The sequence below is a fragment of the Patella vulgata genome, chromosome 1 (genome assembly GCF_932274485.2).
Source record: "Patella vulgata chromosome 1, xgPatVulg1.2, whole genome shotgun sequence".
NCBI classification, from domain to species: domain Eukaryota; kingdom Metazoa; phylum Mollusca; class Gastropoda; family Patellidae; genus Patella; species Patella vulgata.
In genome coordinates this window covers 1,369,686-1,385,887 of record NC_065879.2, presented here as the reverse complement: position 1 = coordinate 1,385,887, position 16,202 = coordinate 1,369,686, and the positions used below count along the sequence as shown (strand labels likewise).

Sequence of the window (16,202 nt, the reverse complement as noted above, 5' to 3'; positions counted from 1 at the left end):
ATCACGACAGACACCTATATATTCGCATCCATTGGTTAACCTACGGCTGTACGACGACACATGACACGATAGGATAGAACACGACTTCTATGCTTCTCATTGATGAGGTAATATGAACTCTCTCACCTACTTAAGTCAGAGTGAGGCACGATCATCCAGTTAGTTTAAGCTACTGCTAATCTTACTAGAGGACTGGAGTATAGAGACTATTATTTGTGGTCTATATCAGAAGGGTTGTGGGCGTGTAACTGTGTCATATTGAAGGTATATATATGGAGAGTGAATTTCTGTGAGACTAGTAGTATTATAGTAAGAACTAGAATTACACATGTATTCTGTGTTAGTTATATAGCCGACATCGAAAGGAATTTTTATACTTTCATTTATATTTACGAGAAAAGGTAAAGAAATATTTTATGTTTATATATATATTTTTTTTGTGAGAACATTTAATATTGATAGTACCGTATATTATACATGCACGTAATTACGTAGGTATTTGCTCATTATTTTTAAGTTCATCAGGTTTTAGATAATTTAAATATTTTCTCTTGATTATTCGTAACGTTTCTTAGTTCGTAACGGCATGTCATTTAGTATCTGAGGGTTTTTCCATTCATTACTTTTATTTTTTACTTCTCAATAATTATTTTCCTCCATTAGATATTGAATTTTTAATAATATCTTGTTTCTTGAAAATTTTCTATTACTTCTTGTTTTCTGGGAAAATTAAATTTGGGTTTTTATAGGATTGAAATGATGTGATGTAATCTGACCTAGATATGGTGACTGAAACGTGTATGAGCATGAATATACATAGTGACAACGGATATGACTTATTGATGTAATAGGTTTAGGCTGTATGAATAATTGTTTACAAGTGGTGTTAATACACTCTGTGATATTTATCTATTGTTCTGTGGGCGAGTCTCTTAATTTTCACTTTCCTAAAACTGTCCATTCATTGATGACAGACAAATTGCTATCATAATAGGAAATAAACAGATGACCTAATTAATATTAAATCATTGTGGTTGTTTCCTCGTTGATTAAAATAGATATTGACAAATTATGTGGACAGAAATAGATTGAATGACGAGATTGTGATAACTTTTTGATTGATATTTAATACATGTATATTACGTAATAAAGTTGGTAACCAATAGTAAATGTTAACATCAAGGATGTTGTGAATAATGGAAGAGATATTTCACGTTGGTCAGAATTTCATCACTTGGGTAGCCGAATGGTTAGCACGTGCACTGTATCATAAGGTCTGTCATTGAGTCAACTGGCATGGTTTCGATTCCCCGGTTGTACAAGGGTTTCCTCCCACTGCCAAAGACCCCTATGCGCAAGTGAATTATTGAAATAAAAATTGAACCACATGTTAATCCCGAAATGACCTAGTTTGTGTCGAGTGGACATTAGACCCCATTTCTCTCTCTCTCCCTAAGTCCTGAACTGAAGCCACGCGATGGCATGTTTTATTTATTGTGTGAAAATTACTATATTAATCACACTCAATCCCTTGTCTAACAAAAAATAAAAAAAAATAATAAATTTTAAAAAAAAGTTTCTCAGGTACATTGTACATGTACTTAAAAACTTTAAAAAAAAGATAAATTAGAAAACCTTGTCAATATTTGTAGGTCACTCATCATGAGAATAGAATTTGTTACATTTAACCTTGACAAGTAGACATGTAGTCTTCTAAATATTTCAAAAATGTTGATTTATTGAGAAAGGTGATTCACTGTTTGAAATTTATGATAAATTACTCGTCTGAAATTATTGATTATTATTGAAAATATTAAATAATATATTTAAAAAAATAAAAATGGGAACAAGTCGGATCAATTTTTGCCTACCTATAATAAATTGCTTAACAAAAAAAAGTTTGGGCGATACATATCTTGGACATACATAGTCAGTTTTTGCCAACATGATAAATTGTAAAATATTTATCTAAATGTAATTTTAAAAAATGTTTTTTTGTGTTTTACCTATCATGAGTCATGTGCTCCACACTGTATTGATGTGGTCCTGGTGTCATTCATTTAAAATTGATTGTCTTTGTCTGGATTTTAAAAAGTTAATGTTTGTATACAGCGTCAATGATAAGAACTAATTATGTAGGTCGGGTCAAGTCATTTCACACAGATTAAGTCGGAATTTGGTTTTGTCTTGTTGATCTCTCTAATTGTGTGGATAAATTATACCCATAAACTCAGGACACTAACGAAAAAGAGAGAGAAATTGGTTTAACGTCCTTTCGACACAAAATAGATCATTTCGGGACTAACACGTGGTTCAATTATATTTCAATAATTCTCGTGCGTGTAGGGGCCTTTAGCAGTGGGAGGAAACCGGACGTCCCAGGGAAAAGCCACGAGGTTGGACATCCGACCCTACTCCTCGTCATGTACAACCAGGGAATCAAAACCATGCCAGTTGCCTCAATGACAGACCTTATGACACAGCGCACGCGCTAACCATTCAGCCATTCAACCCACATTCATACAGATTAAGTCGTAATTTGGTTTTGTCTCGTTGGTCACTCTAATTGTGTAGAAAATATCTTAAACTGGACTGTTTACAGAGGTTTAAATGTTACTCCAATTTCACCAAAATATTGATACAATGTATAAACAATATGATAATGATGTCTGTGAGTGAGATATATTATTATAAATGGTGATTGATAGCAGGGAGAATTACGTCTCAATAGTCAAGATTTAATTATTACAATTATTAGTGACTAGAAGAATGCCTGGCTTCGCTCGGGGGTCATAACCCTGAAACCGGAAGTGGTAGACTAACGCCACCTGGCCTATGTTACTCCCTGGTCCGAGCTACCCCTATACCACAAATTTTAGACTCAGGGCAGACCTAGTGTAGCCGCCAGCCCCGAACAGAGAGACAAACAGACAAACGACTATCACAAATATTAGTATAGATTAACCTGATAATATTCCTGGAAATGGCATCTGGAAATAAAATTATTTAGTAAAGATTTAATTATTTCAATAACTTGTATGTTCAACTTAAAGTTACATTATTGGAGATTAGATAAAGAGCTGACATTTCTCTTTATAATAGTTAAAAACTAGATAATGTAAAGAGAATATGCACAAAATTTCAGTCAAATTGCTCCAATCTGAACCAAGATATTAGCGATCAATTTTTAAGCCTTGATCATCATTACTAAAGTCGGTACGAAAAAAACCATAAGTCTCGATTATCCATTATTTGATTTAATCATCAATGAGAGTTGAGCTGCTGATCGGATGCTAATCCAGTAAATATCGCAGGTTGGCGATGACAGGTTAGCGATGACATCGAGAGATGATTATGGTCTGGATAAGTTAATTAATGTCAAATTAATAATTCAGACAACAATCCAGGCCTAAAGAAAGACGTGCAATAGGCAGATTTAGATCTTGCATAATGTATATATAATGTATAATATATATATATAATGAAGCAGTGAATATCTTATCTGAATAGAAATTGATTTTAGAATTCTAATCATTAGTACAATATAAACTATTATTGTCTTAATATTTAGCATATTTCTAAGTTAAACAATTCAAACTCAATATTTCTGTAAATAGTGGATTAAAATTTTACCTTATAAGGTAAGCCGTGAAATTTTACGATAGAATTGAAAGTAGATGAAAAAAATATATTTGTCTACTGACGTCAGTTCTAGTTCGTATATGTCACGTTGCTGAAGAAAAATGCCATTGACGACAAATTTGTGTCACAAGATTCCTGCCAATGGTTTGCCAGAAACGTGTTGGAATGCCGTGACTGGTTGAAATGCTGATTACATGGCAGCCGCGTTACGATATTATTATAGATTTTATTATATTCGCTACTGCTATAAAAGAGCAGATGGCTGAAGTTTATGGATCAATAATCAAATCTAGTTTCAACTCTCCCATTTGTCTAAACTCTATCTATCAGTCCTTGTTCGCCTACATGCTTTACATATAAATAATTATATATATATATATATAGGTTGATTACTATATATAGTAACATATAATCTATTTTGAGAGGAATACATGTATCTGTTACATGTGTATTGAAGGACAATGCCACAGAGATAAATCATTCCCTACTGTAACTAATAAAATAGAATAATGGTTTCTGAATTTTATTTATGTATTTACGTGTATTTAAACCTGAATATGTCACAGCTCAAGAGAGTAATAATATGAAATAACATTTATTATTAGAATAATGTCATTAATTGACCAATAACAAAGTGAGATACATGTAATAGACATCAGACCCCGAATTCACCAAGTTTTCTCAGATTTAAGTTCAGAATTTACTCAACTTTCAATCACTTTTCATGAGAAATATCTTTGATCTAGAAACACAAAATTTTACACATAGTTTCTTAGTGATGTATTTGATACATTAGAACAACAAAAGTTTTATAAAGGGTTATACTTAGATAAAATAAGACGAACAATTTTGAGTAAATTCTTAACTTAAATCTGAGAATTCGGGGCCATTTACTATCTTTACAACACTAGGACCTGAAAGAGTTGTTAATATTACTGGCGTTCTAGTTGATGTGAGGAATTAGCCAATGAAACGGTCTGTTACGGCAAGTTCTTGGTGTTCTTTGCACGGAACTGTGGGTAAACCCTTAGAAACGTCAATGCTGATTAACTAATCAATGTCTGACGTCATAGGGTCAAAAGCCGCTTGTATGATCCCCGACATGACCATCCACTACAACCTGTCGGATCTTCATGTAGTAGAGGCCATCGAAAGTATAAAAAAACGAAATGAAATATATATCTGTATTTTAATCTGATTGACATAAATTAATTCTAGGCTGAATTGGATATTGTGTTGAAAACAATCATATTTTTAAATATGGAAGAACAATTACTGATTCATTTAGACCACGTTTCGAAGAGTATTTTCTCAACGTTTTCAAGCAAATAAATCAGTAATTGTTCTTCCGTAAGTATGTTGCTCTATCCAGTTACTAAATGCCTCTAAATGGTGTCAGTAAAACTCAGTCTGTAATAAAGCAATGAAACACCTAAATAACTGACATTATATAATAAAAATGTCAGTCATATGATAATTTAAGCTATTAAAATATGTCTCGTACGTCTATTATGAATGGCTTCTTTTGATGGATGTTTTGGGTTGTTTTTTTTCTTCAAAATTTAATAAATGTACCCCCCTAAAATTAAACCAACATGAGACTATAGTTTACAGTTTTAAACTTCCGGTACAGTTAAGTGAGTTAGGAAAAATATCCAGGAGACAACCATTCAACAGTCGATGACTACAAGTTGGGGAGGCCTTATATTTTACAGTTTATGAATCCATTTAAAAGTAATAATAAAAACTCCTTTTTCGTCTCAAATAACTTGTTTACAAATGATATTCGCATGATTTTGAAATGACATTGATAATCTTGGTTAAACAGGCTGTTAGATTTTAGAAGATGTATCAATGACTGACTGCTTGGAAAAGACACTGATAATTTCAAACATTTGTAATTTCCAATGACGAGTTTGAAAAAAAGTGAGAGAAATATTCATATAAACCTAGATTAGATAAAGAGCTGACAGTTCTCACTATAATAATTAAAAACTAGATCATGTAAAGGGACTATGCTTCTGAAAATTTCAATCAAATTGATCCACTCTGAACTGAGATATTAGTGATTGAATTTTAGGCCTAGCTTCGATCTTCATTTCTAAAGTCAGTATAATAGAAAACATAGTATCAATTATTCATTTTTGGATTAAATCATCAATGAGCGTTAAGCAGCAAATCGGATTTAAATCCAGAGAAAATCTGACGCATAAGATGGCATCGAGAGTTGATCAAGGTCTTTTTATGTTAATAAATGTCTATTTAATAGTTTATATAACATTTCAGGCCTAAAAAAAGACTTGAAATAGACAGATTTTGCTCTTGTATAATGTATGTTTAAATGTGTATTGCTATTTTAAATGTTTATTTCTATCTATTTTCAGGGCTATTAAAAGTTTTCAGCAGGTTCTCTACGTTGATCCAGGTTTCAAGAGAGCCAATGAAATTCATATTCGTCTTGGTTTGATGTTCAAAGCAAATGGGAATTATTCCGCAAGTTCAAAGGTAATTTTTTCCGACATGATTTGCCCTTGTCAGTGATGCAGGACGGAGGGCCTGACAAGGACAGCTGTCTAGTCCTTCGGATGAGACAAAAAACCGAGGTCCCGTGTAAACATTGGAATGCACGTAAAAGATCCCTTGGCAGTTGAAATTCGATACAAGAGTAGGTGATAGTGCCGCTGCCCGGGCAAAATTTCCCTCATAGCACACTGTATGGCGTATGCCCGTCTTCATTAGCCCAGTATAGGAGCAGAACAGTAGGACGTTAAACCCCATTTCATTTCATTTCATTTCAAAGGTAATTATTTCATCATTATTTATTGATCTTTGACATTTAAAATTCTTCTGCCCTTTAAAAACAAACCACAACAAAGAGATATTAGTTAGCTTTGATTCAAAATAACTTCTGTTTGTGGAATAACATTTTGTTTTAAAAAAGATAGAAGACGAAGGGAAAATAAATTGTGAATTTCATCGAATAAATCTCTGCTCTGTTGAATGAATATCAGTCTTAAAATGGTTTTAAAAAAATTGCTTTACTCTAAAAAGGCAAGTTCTTGGATTTTCAGGGGGTTGAATGGCTTAATTGTTAGTACTGCACCCTGTATCATACCGTCTGTTATTGAGTCAAACCCCATCTCTCTCTCTCTCTCTCTCTCTCTCTCCCCTCTCTCTCTCTCCCTCTCTCTCCCTCTCTCTCTCTCTCTCTCTTTCTCTCTCGGATTTTCAATGATCATACAAACTGGGAGGTTCTGGTAAGAACAAGATTCTTCACTCTCCCCTCTCTCCCCCCCTCTCTCCCCCCTCTCTCCCCTCTCTCTCTCTCCCCCTCTCTCCCCCTCTCTCTCTCTCTCTCTTTCTCTCTCGGATTTTCAATGATCATACAAACTGGGAGGTTCTGGTAAGAACAAGATTCTTCACTGTAGTTGAATAAATTTATCTTAACAAAATAAAAAGAATCAGTAATTTGGGACAGTGATAAATTTGTGTAACCATTTTCATCAGTGAATAAGTAGATCCTTAATGCCTTAATTGCTGTAGTCATGGAGCAGACGTGATCCCTGGCTTGTCACATATCAGAATTAGTTAACTGTCAACTTTATGTCACAGGAGAATTGGAAAAATGCCAACTAGCACATAGTGACAGTGACGTCACTTAAAGTCACGTCCTTTCCGCAGTGTTTTTAAGTTTTCTATTAACGTAATGTAGACTTCCCGTAAAGTCCTGCTGTACGTGACTACCATGATGTTTATGCCTCTTCAACTATTTGGGTCACCTTTTCTTCGCACTGGCCTCCCTTAAACTTGAATTAGTGTTTGACTTGTGTTTTTGTATTTTGGTTAATTAAACAACCGTCACACATACGTACAGACGTGTAAAGGGAAGGAAACAAAAACCTCAAATTTTAAAAGTTTAAACGCTAGCTTAAGAAGCTTAGTAAATTCAAGTGCGAAAGGTGTACTGTGTTTTGATGGCTCGTGAGATGCAGTTCTAAGTGTTGTGGTACGTTTGTTTGTATTGGGATATAATTAATGCGTCAAAAGTTTTGAAGTCACATGTAAACCTCCTTCGTATTTTGATATTGAATGTCAGATTTCTAAAGGAATTTATATAAAAATAGGCTTTCGATCGGAAAAAATCAAAGATCTATGATTCATTCATTACAAATTAAAGGCTATGTTGTGTTAAAGATGTTATTGTGGTGTTGTTTTGTATTTCATTTGACTGTGTCGTGTGTTGATGTGTGTGTTGACATGCGCTGTTTGTTTATTTTGGAGTGAGAGGTGTGAAGTGGACAATGAGTAAGAAAATACCCGCAGATCTCATCAACAAAACTGTTTTTTTTATGTCACATAAAAAATATATTTTCGAATCTATTGTTTGCAAACAAAGTTCATTACATGAACATTGCTACTGCATGTGCCTCAACAGTAATGAAAAATCTTTGTCTATAATTGTTCAAGAGAGAGAGAGAGAGAGAGAGAGGGTTTAACCTCAGCACAAACTACTTGGTCATTTCGGGACTAACATTTTTCAATTTTATTTCAATTATTTGCTAACACGAAGGGGTCTTTAGCAGTGGGAGAAAACCAACGAGATTGGAACACAATGTTTAAACTATAAACCATACAATCATTATTCGTTTCCCATCATACAGCTTACAAAATCTGAGCAAAGAAATACTAAATTTCAGTTACGTTATTTGAGAAAACTTCCGCAAAACAATGAAACACTATGAGTATACTGGATGAGTTAAGGCAATAAAATTTTCGTTGGGAGAAATTTGAGAGAATTGTTTTTTTTTTTTATTTTTATTGCTACTCCAGTTTGTTTATTGTAGATGTAGATTGGGTGACGGGTTTGATTGTTAAATGTTATTTTTGGCAGAGACGTTGGTTTAAACATGTCCTTTTCATTGATAAAATGTTGCCGTTTCTGTTGACATACGCCCAGCTGTTACATAGACCAGATCGATAAGTCCTGTCTGCTACTGTTCAACGTGCCGCGTGTACTCGACTGGGGTGCATTATTTTTACACGCCATACATTGCGGTTTGACTGACACTTTTACAATACTGTTTATTTTGATTTGTTGTCTTAGTTTTAATTGAACGTTTATTTAAGTCTTGTTGCGTATTCTGTCTTTAGAAATTGATCAATAATTGACATAAATATTGAATTGAACAGTAAATCTAATCGCTGATCATTACCTGATTGGATAACCCCCCAAAATGTAGGTCACTGGGACAGAATTGTTGTCTTTTATCCAGATATTTTCACATCTTTTGAAGTTCAATAAACTTTCATGTTTTTTTTTAAGACAAAAAATTTATCTGCCGATATCGTGTTTGTATTGCTTTTGTCTTAGTTTTCGTCTCTGTTTTCTGTGATTGTTTGTGTACCATCTATCTATTTGCCGTCTGCTTGGTAGACTTTATATTTAATCTGTCGAGACGTCTGAAACTTTTGAATAATTGACATACGACTGTCTCAAGTATTTTTAAAGATTTCAACTGGCAAGACATGTCTGCTGTTAATATATGTAACTTCCACCGATCTATTTCACTGAGGATTACAAAAGTCTCCTAATATCTCTAGTAAAAGATGACGGCTTTCAACATGTGACGTCACAACATGCTCCGTCAGACTCAATGGGGCCTGCATTGTTTACATAAGACTCTACTAGTCCGGGCCTTTTACTCATTTAACATACCTATTTACACTAAATAGGACATCATTTTTACCTACATACTTGAAACACCTTTATTTATTGTCCCCCGCCTTTCGAAGAAAGCAGGGGACTATTAAAATGGGTTCGTCCGTCTGTCTGTCCGTCTGTCTGTCCGTCTGTCCGTCCGTCTGTCTGTCCGTCACACTTTTTGGGACACAATAACTCTCTTCCTAATTGGTGTATGTGTTTATTAGGTCAATGCCTTGATGGAGTTCGAAGATGAGCATTTTCTGCTTAGGGTAAGCAGAGATAAGCAATTTGATTGGTTGATGCTTTGGGACACGATAACTCTCTTCCTAATTGGGCTAGAATGTTCAAACTTGGTGTATGTGTTGATTAGGTCAATGCCTTGATGGAGTTCGAAGATGAGCATTTTCCGCTTAGGGTAAGCAGAGATAAGCAATTTGATTGGTTGATGCTTTGGGACACGATAACTTTTAATTGAGCTAGAATGTTCAAACTTGGTGTATGTGTTTATTAGGTCAATGCCTTGATGGAGTTCGAAGATGAGCATTTTCCGCTTAGGGTAAGCAGAGATAAGCAATTTGATTGGTTGATACTTTGGGGCACGATAACTCTCTTCCTAATTGAGCTAGAATGTTCAAACTTGGTGTATGTGTTGATTAGGTCAATGCCTTGATGGAGTTCGAAGATGAGCATTTTCCGCTTAGGGTAAGCAGAGATAAGCAATCATCAAAAACATTGTATGCTTAGACTATAAGTAAAGATATACTTACTGTTTGATTGTTCAATACTTTGTAAAAGATAATTTGTGATAAATTTATATGTGTCCTCTAATTATTTTCCTATTTCAGCGGGGGACATCAGCCTCACTGTTGGCTTGTTTTTTTTAATGCTTAAAAAAAAATGTTCTAGAATTCAATTTGCAGTAGGCAAAAGGTTAATATTGGGGGCTCATTAAGCCGCACCAATGTCATCTCTATCAGTGATTGTAGCAACTGAGTGAATATTCACTGGTGATGAGTGTGAACTTCTACAAGTTTGTTGATTACAGTGATTTTAACAAACTTAAGTATAATAGTATACTTAAAGTGTTTGAATCTCACCTTTTCTTAAACGACTATTTTTCTCTGATCATAAAAGGCAAAACCCAATCATAAATAGGATTTGACACTTGTTAGTCTCACATTTTCGGGGGTGGTGGGGGGGTGGAGGTGTTGGATGGTCTGTCATTGATTCCCCGGTTGTACATGACAAGGAGTAGGGTCGTCTGTCCAACCTCCTAATTTTTCTTAGTCCTCCAGTTTCCTCCCACTGCTAAAGACCCCTACGTGCAAGCGAATTATTGAAATAAAGTTGAACCTTCTGTTAGTCCCAAAATGACATAGTTTGTGTTGTGGAGTTAATCCCATCTCTCTCTCTCTCTCTCCCTCTCTCATAGATGTTAATTTCTATATATAAAGAATGATTAATTTGATTTAAATCTTTGAATTCTGTTTTATTTTTATTGATGTTTGCCGTAATCCTCTTCATTAAACCCGATTAATGGATTCAGATAAATTTGACATATTCTTTCTTTCTTATTTTCAGCATTTCCGCTTGGCATTAAACGATTCCAGTGAAAGTTCACTATCAAAACTTGAAAGTAAGTAGTTATAGTTTACTGATGATTTGTATCAATAATAATATTTAGTACAATAGATACGAAAGCCATGGAAGAAAATTATTATTTACTAAATGATCAAAAAAAAAAAGAGGTCATTTTGTGTGAGTGGAAAGAATTCCATGTCATCGATCTGATTTCTTTTAATGAAATTATCACATAACCTACGTCATTTATCCAAAACGGGTTACTGCGTACAAGATATTTTTAATTGACAAGTTTTCACAGAATCTTTTATTTAATCAACTGACAATATAGATGTAAAAAGCTTTTGTCACTTTTTATACGCCCACATTTTTACGTTTATATCCCAAACCATTGAGTCAACTAGCGTGGTTTCGAATCCCCGGTTGTACTTGACAAGGAGTAGGGTCGCTTGTCCGACCTCGCGGGTTTTCTCCGGGTCCTCTGGTTTCCTCCCACTGCTAAAGACCCCTACGCAGAAGCGAATTATTGAAATAAAATTAAAACCATATTTTAGTCCTGAAATGACCTAGTTTGTGTCGATTGGACGTTAAACTCCATTTCTCTCTCTCTTTTTTATATCCCAAAGATCTTGGTTCCTTTTGATATTGACTTGTGTTCGACCATAACATCCAGGATTACATGTATGTCCTCATATTTTTTTAGCTTGTTCTCTGTCCATCTCTTGCAAAATGTGGGCGTATCTTGCATGGCTTGTTTAGCTGTGTAAATTAGTGAAGAGACATGTTTACAAATTATTGTAAATTATTTATGGGTTAAATTGAATACGGAAACTTGAGTATACACTGACTAACCTTTCCTTCAATCAGATTACAGGTGAATGATTCATGATCTTAGATGAGATTAATGTTAGTCTTGTTTGACCTGAATAACATAGACAGTATTATGTGTAAAGAACCCATTAGATATATATACATACTGGTGTAATACAAACATTTAAAACATAAGATAATTTGCATTCATTTTATCAAATCATTTAAACATACATTATGCAAGAGGTAAATCTGCCTATTGCAAGTCTTTATTTAGGCCTAAAATGTTATCTAAATTATTAATTAGACATTAATTAACATGAAAAGGCCATAGCCAACTCTCGATGCCATCTTTTGTGTTCAATTTTCACTGGATTTGAATCCGATCTGCTGCTCAACGCTCATTGATGATTAAGTGCAAAAATGGATAATCAAGTCTATGTTTTTTTATCGTACCGAATTAGTAATGATGATCAAGGCTAATTCTAAAATTCAATCGTTAATATCTCAGTTCAGTTTCGATTCCGTGGTTGTACGCGAGTAATGTGACAAGGAGTAAAGTCGTCTGCCCAACCTCATGGGGTTTCTCCGTGTCCTCCGGTTTCTTCCCACTGCTAAAGACCCCTACGTGCAAGCGAATTATTGAAATAAAATTGAACCATTTGTTAGTCCCGAAATGACCTGGTTTGTGTGTGTCAAGAGGAGGTTAAAACTCTCTCTCTCTCTTTTTTCGAGTGGACGTTAAACCCTATTTCTCTTCCTCCCTCAATTTGATTACATTTTAGTGTGAATGGAGCGATGAACAATTGGATATTGTCCTAAAACTACAAATGATGATTATCTGTTTTAGTTTTCAAAATATTCACAAACTTTATTCAAACATGAACAATATTACGTATTACGAAGTTAGTTTATTTTAAAAGGATATAAACTTCCTTTTCATGACAAAATAATATACCATACAAAACCCACTGACTAACCTCATTTTAATAATGAACTTCACAAAAAGACATGAAAGATTAGTATTGAAAATGTCATGTAGATTTTATCAAATAGTGTTTTTCGTACAACAGATGGTATGTCAGCTTCTGCTTTAATGACCTAATCAAAACAAAATAATGTATGGTAGAATAATATTGCCATTGTTTCTTTTGTTTTGTTCAATCTAACAACATATGCCGGTCTGTTCACCCGATCCAGTTTATCAAGCATGTGCACTGTTGTGTAACTGTTTTGATAAAAACGTAACCATTATCATTGGTGGATTTATAACACAAGGGATACACAACAATAACATTTGAATACAGATGCATAAAATTATTTTTTTCTTTTAACGTGAAAATCATGTGCATTAGCAGGTTCTAGCTCTGACATTCACAGGTTACTCTGACATTTATCGTTAAATATGAAGATATAAATAACATATTTGCGTACACGCACGCACTTTACTTAATCTATACATTGATTTTAACTGTGAGGACTGAACATACACGGGATCTGTATGTGCAGGATAAAAGTTAATATTTATTTTTTCGTTTGTCATTTGAATGTAAGTTGAATTTTATATCATGAAGCAGGTTAAATTTATTGTTACAACTACAATAGGTAATGTAGATAAAACATTTTTGTTTTCAGTCCACAAAGGTTTCTTCCTAACATTTTATTTTTATTGTGATGTTTATTCTTTTTAAAATGATTCACTGATCCATCATATGAAAACAATTGAGACTTTTTTTTAAAAACTTAGTCTTAGAAAAAAAATGTATAAGATAAAAATGACTATTAAGACTTTGTTATTCAAGTTAGGCCTACAACTCCCCAGAAAAATTAAAATTATTGTCTACTTTGAATTTTAAAGATTTTCTACTTCATTTCTTGTGTTAAGAACTTGAAAAATTAAAATATTATTGTATAGATGGCACATGTTCATTAATATCAAATCATTCATATGGTATATGATTATGAACAAAGCTTGTCGTTTAGGATATAAAGAAAATTACAGGTAAAATTAGGTGTTACGTGTATCAATGATGCACATAAGCGTTTGATAAATTATGTTATTGTTTACTCGATAGATATTTCTACGTAACAAATTAAATTTAATCGTTTTATTATATCATTTGTTTGCTATGCATGGCTTAAGATAAAGATTAAAAGAATTTTACAGGTGATATTGTGCGTTTTTCGATACAGAGAATAAGTGTTGTATTAATTTGTCATGGTATATAATTGTTTAATTAAAGTATTATCTATATATATTCATCATATGTCATCTGTATACAGAATGGTAGAAGTCGTTGTTTAAATGTTTTCAGTATTTAAATGGTGAAAGTGTATCATGTGGTATATATATTTATTTCTTGTATCTTTATTTTAATTTATTTCAGTTCGATTAAATATAGCCCATCTGTTGGAAGTTCAGGTAATTACTGCATTTATTATATATTGATAATTTGGTATATTTATCGAGTAAATTTTATTGAATAATATTTTAATTATTAAGTTTGTTTTGAATCGATTTTGAAATGTGGAATATTGACACACGAGTAATTTTCTGTAAAATATGTCACACATATATTTACGTTACACGTGCAACATATGTACAATATACAATAATTGATATCTTTATTCAATGTATTAAACAAGTTCAGTTTAAAATGGCAGAATAAGTCAACCTTGTGCTTGGGAAGAAATTTGCTTTGTTGCTATTGTTAAAGTTGGATAACATTTGTCTCGCATTGTCATTAAAAATTAAAATTGACCATGATGAGTTGATAAGCATGGTTTTGTATGCGATTATATAATGATAGAACACCTAGTATATCTCCCTAGTGTGCGGAAAGGACAGGTGTGATCCAATGCTGTCATTGTGAAACTTTATCCATTTGTTGAACGCGTTCTGAGTGATGATGCAACAGTCATGGGGCTACTAAGATTTCTTAATTTTCCTACATCCCCACTTTTGATCATTTTTACAGGGAGAGTTCAAGCAAGCAAAGGAAGCGTATGAACAGTTTGTAGCAGAAGAAGGACTGTCGAAATCTGTCAAAGCAACTGCTTTACGGCAATTAGGTACGTAATAAAAGTAACACTTGCAAAATCCCAGGTCATACAAAAGCTTTGTTTACATTCTTGTTAGCATACAATAGATTTATTTTTCAACGAATAAGTCTCAGAAATAGTTACTAGTTAAATAATGTAGAAAAAAAAAAAAAATTCTTATCTGACTTTTTAGTTTCGATCTCACCTGCCTAACTGTATCATAAGGTCTGTCATTGAGTCAACTTGCTTGGTTTCGATTCCCCGGTTTTACGTAACAAGGAGTAGGGTCGCCTGTCCAACCTAGTGGGTTTTCTCCAGGTCCTCCCACTGCTAAAGACCCCTACGCACAATCAAGGTATTGAAATACAATTGAACCATATGTTAGTCCCAAAATGACCTTTTGTTCAGACTAGAATTCACTGTACCAGTTTAGGCTGGAGCGATTGAGATGACTATGTTATAATACAGATGAGTGTTTTATATTGTCAACGTAATAATATTGATATTTAATATTGATACATGCTATGTAAACCTTGGTTTTAAAAAGTTGTCTTCGATTAGGATGTTTTTATTTCACATGTTTTCGTTCTATCAACAGGTTGGTTATATCATACTGTAGAATCATTCGGGGATAAAGTCAGTCGTGAAACCAGAGCTATACAATTCTTACAGAGATCTCTGGAACTTGACCCTAACGGTCAAACATCGTATTTACTAGGAAGGTAAGCTCTACAATAATTATACACGGAAAAAAGAAAATCCCCAAAATTAAGTTATGTTTAGATTCTGACATCTTAGAAGTATTGTCCTCATATTCGAGTTCATCTTTTCCTTATAGATGAAGGTTTACTTAAAATGCTACTTCCTCACGGGTCTCGGGATCGCCCTTTCACAGATAAACTACTGAGTATGTATATTGCCCCTTTACAAGACATATTGGCCATTAGGGATTCTAAGCAGGAAATTTAATTTTTTAATGACAGATTATTGTTAGCCTTAGTAAAAAAAAACCAAAAATTAACATTTTAATTTGTCTATTTTTCAATATGAGATTTTAAACACAATTACTTTGTATTTCAGATGTTTTTCCAGTTCTGGTAAAGTTCACGATGCTTTTGTATGGTATCGTCATTCTATTGATAAATCTGAAGCTAATGCTGATACTTGGTGCTCCATAGGGTACGTTCTCTACTTGAATTTTCATCCACTTGCTTCTCAGTAAACAATGAATCAAATTTTGTTTTATTGTCAATGTTTTGACTTATATTATTGAATGAAATGAAATGGGGTTTAACATCCTACTGTTCTGCTCCGACTGGGCTAATGAAGACGGGCATACGCCATACAGTGTGCTATGAGGGAAATTTTACCTGGACAGCGACTTTATGGCGTACTCGAATTCCAACTGTCAAGGGATCTTTTA

At 33.6% G+C, this 16,202-nt stretch overlaps 1 protein-coding gene across 5 annotated transcripts in view; it reads left to right on the top strand.

The window, feature by feature from the left end:
* Window positions 1-16,202, top strand: part of LOC126808513 (lysine-specific demethylase 6A) — an 88,006-nt gene that overhangs the window by 56,656 nt on the left and 15,148 nt on the right. For 4 of the 5 annotated variants that reach the window (XM_056102935.1, XM_056102934.1, XM_056102938.1 and 1 more), the window contains 6 exons: window positions 6,027-6,147; window positions 10,928-10,982; window positions 14,125-14,159; window positions 14,716-14,809; window positions 15,378-15,501; window positions 15,860-15,958. In XM_056102935.1, the coding sequence (XP_055958910.1) occupies window positions 6,027-6,147; window positions 10,928-10,982; window positions 14,125-14,159; window positions 14,716-14,809; window positions 15,378-15,501; window positions 15,860-15,958 (528 nt within the window). Of the gene's footprint in view, window positions 1-325; window positions 402-6,026; window positions 6,148-10,927; window positions 10,983-14,124; window positions 14,160-14,715; window positions 14,810-15,377; window positions 15,502-15,859; window positions 15,959-16,202 lie in introns of those variants that run through there. The other variant, XM_056102940.1, reaches the window with a different exon arrangement.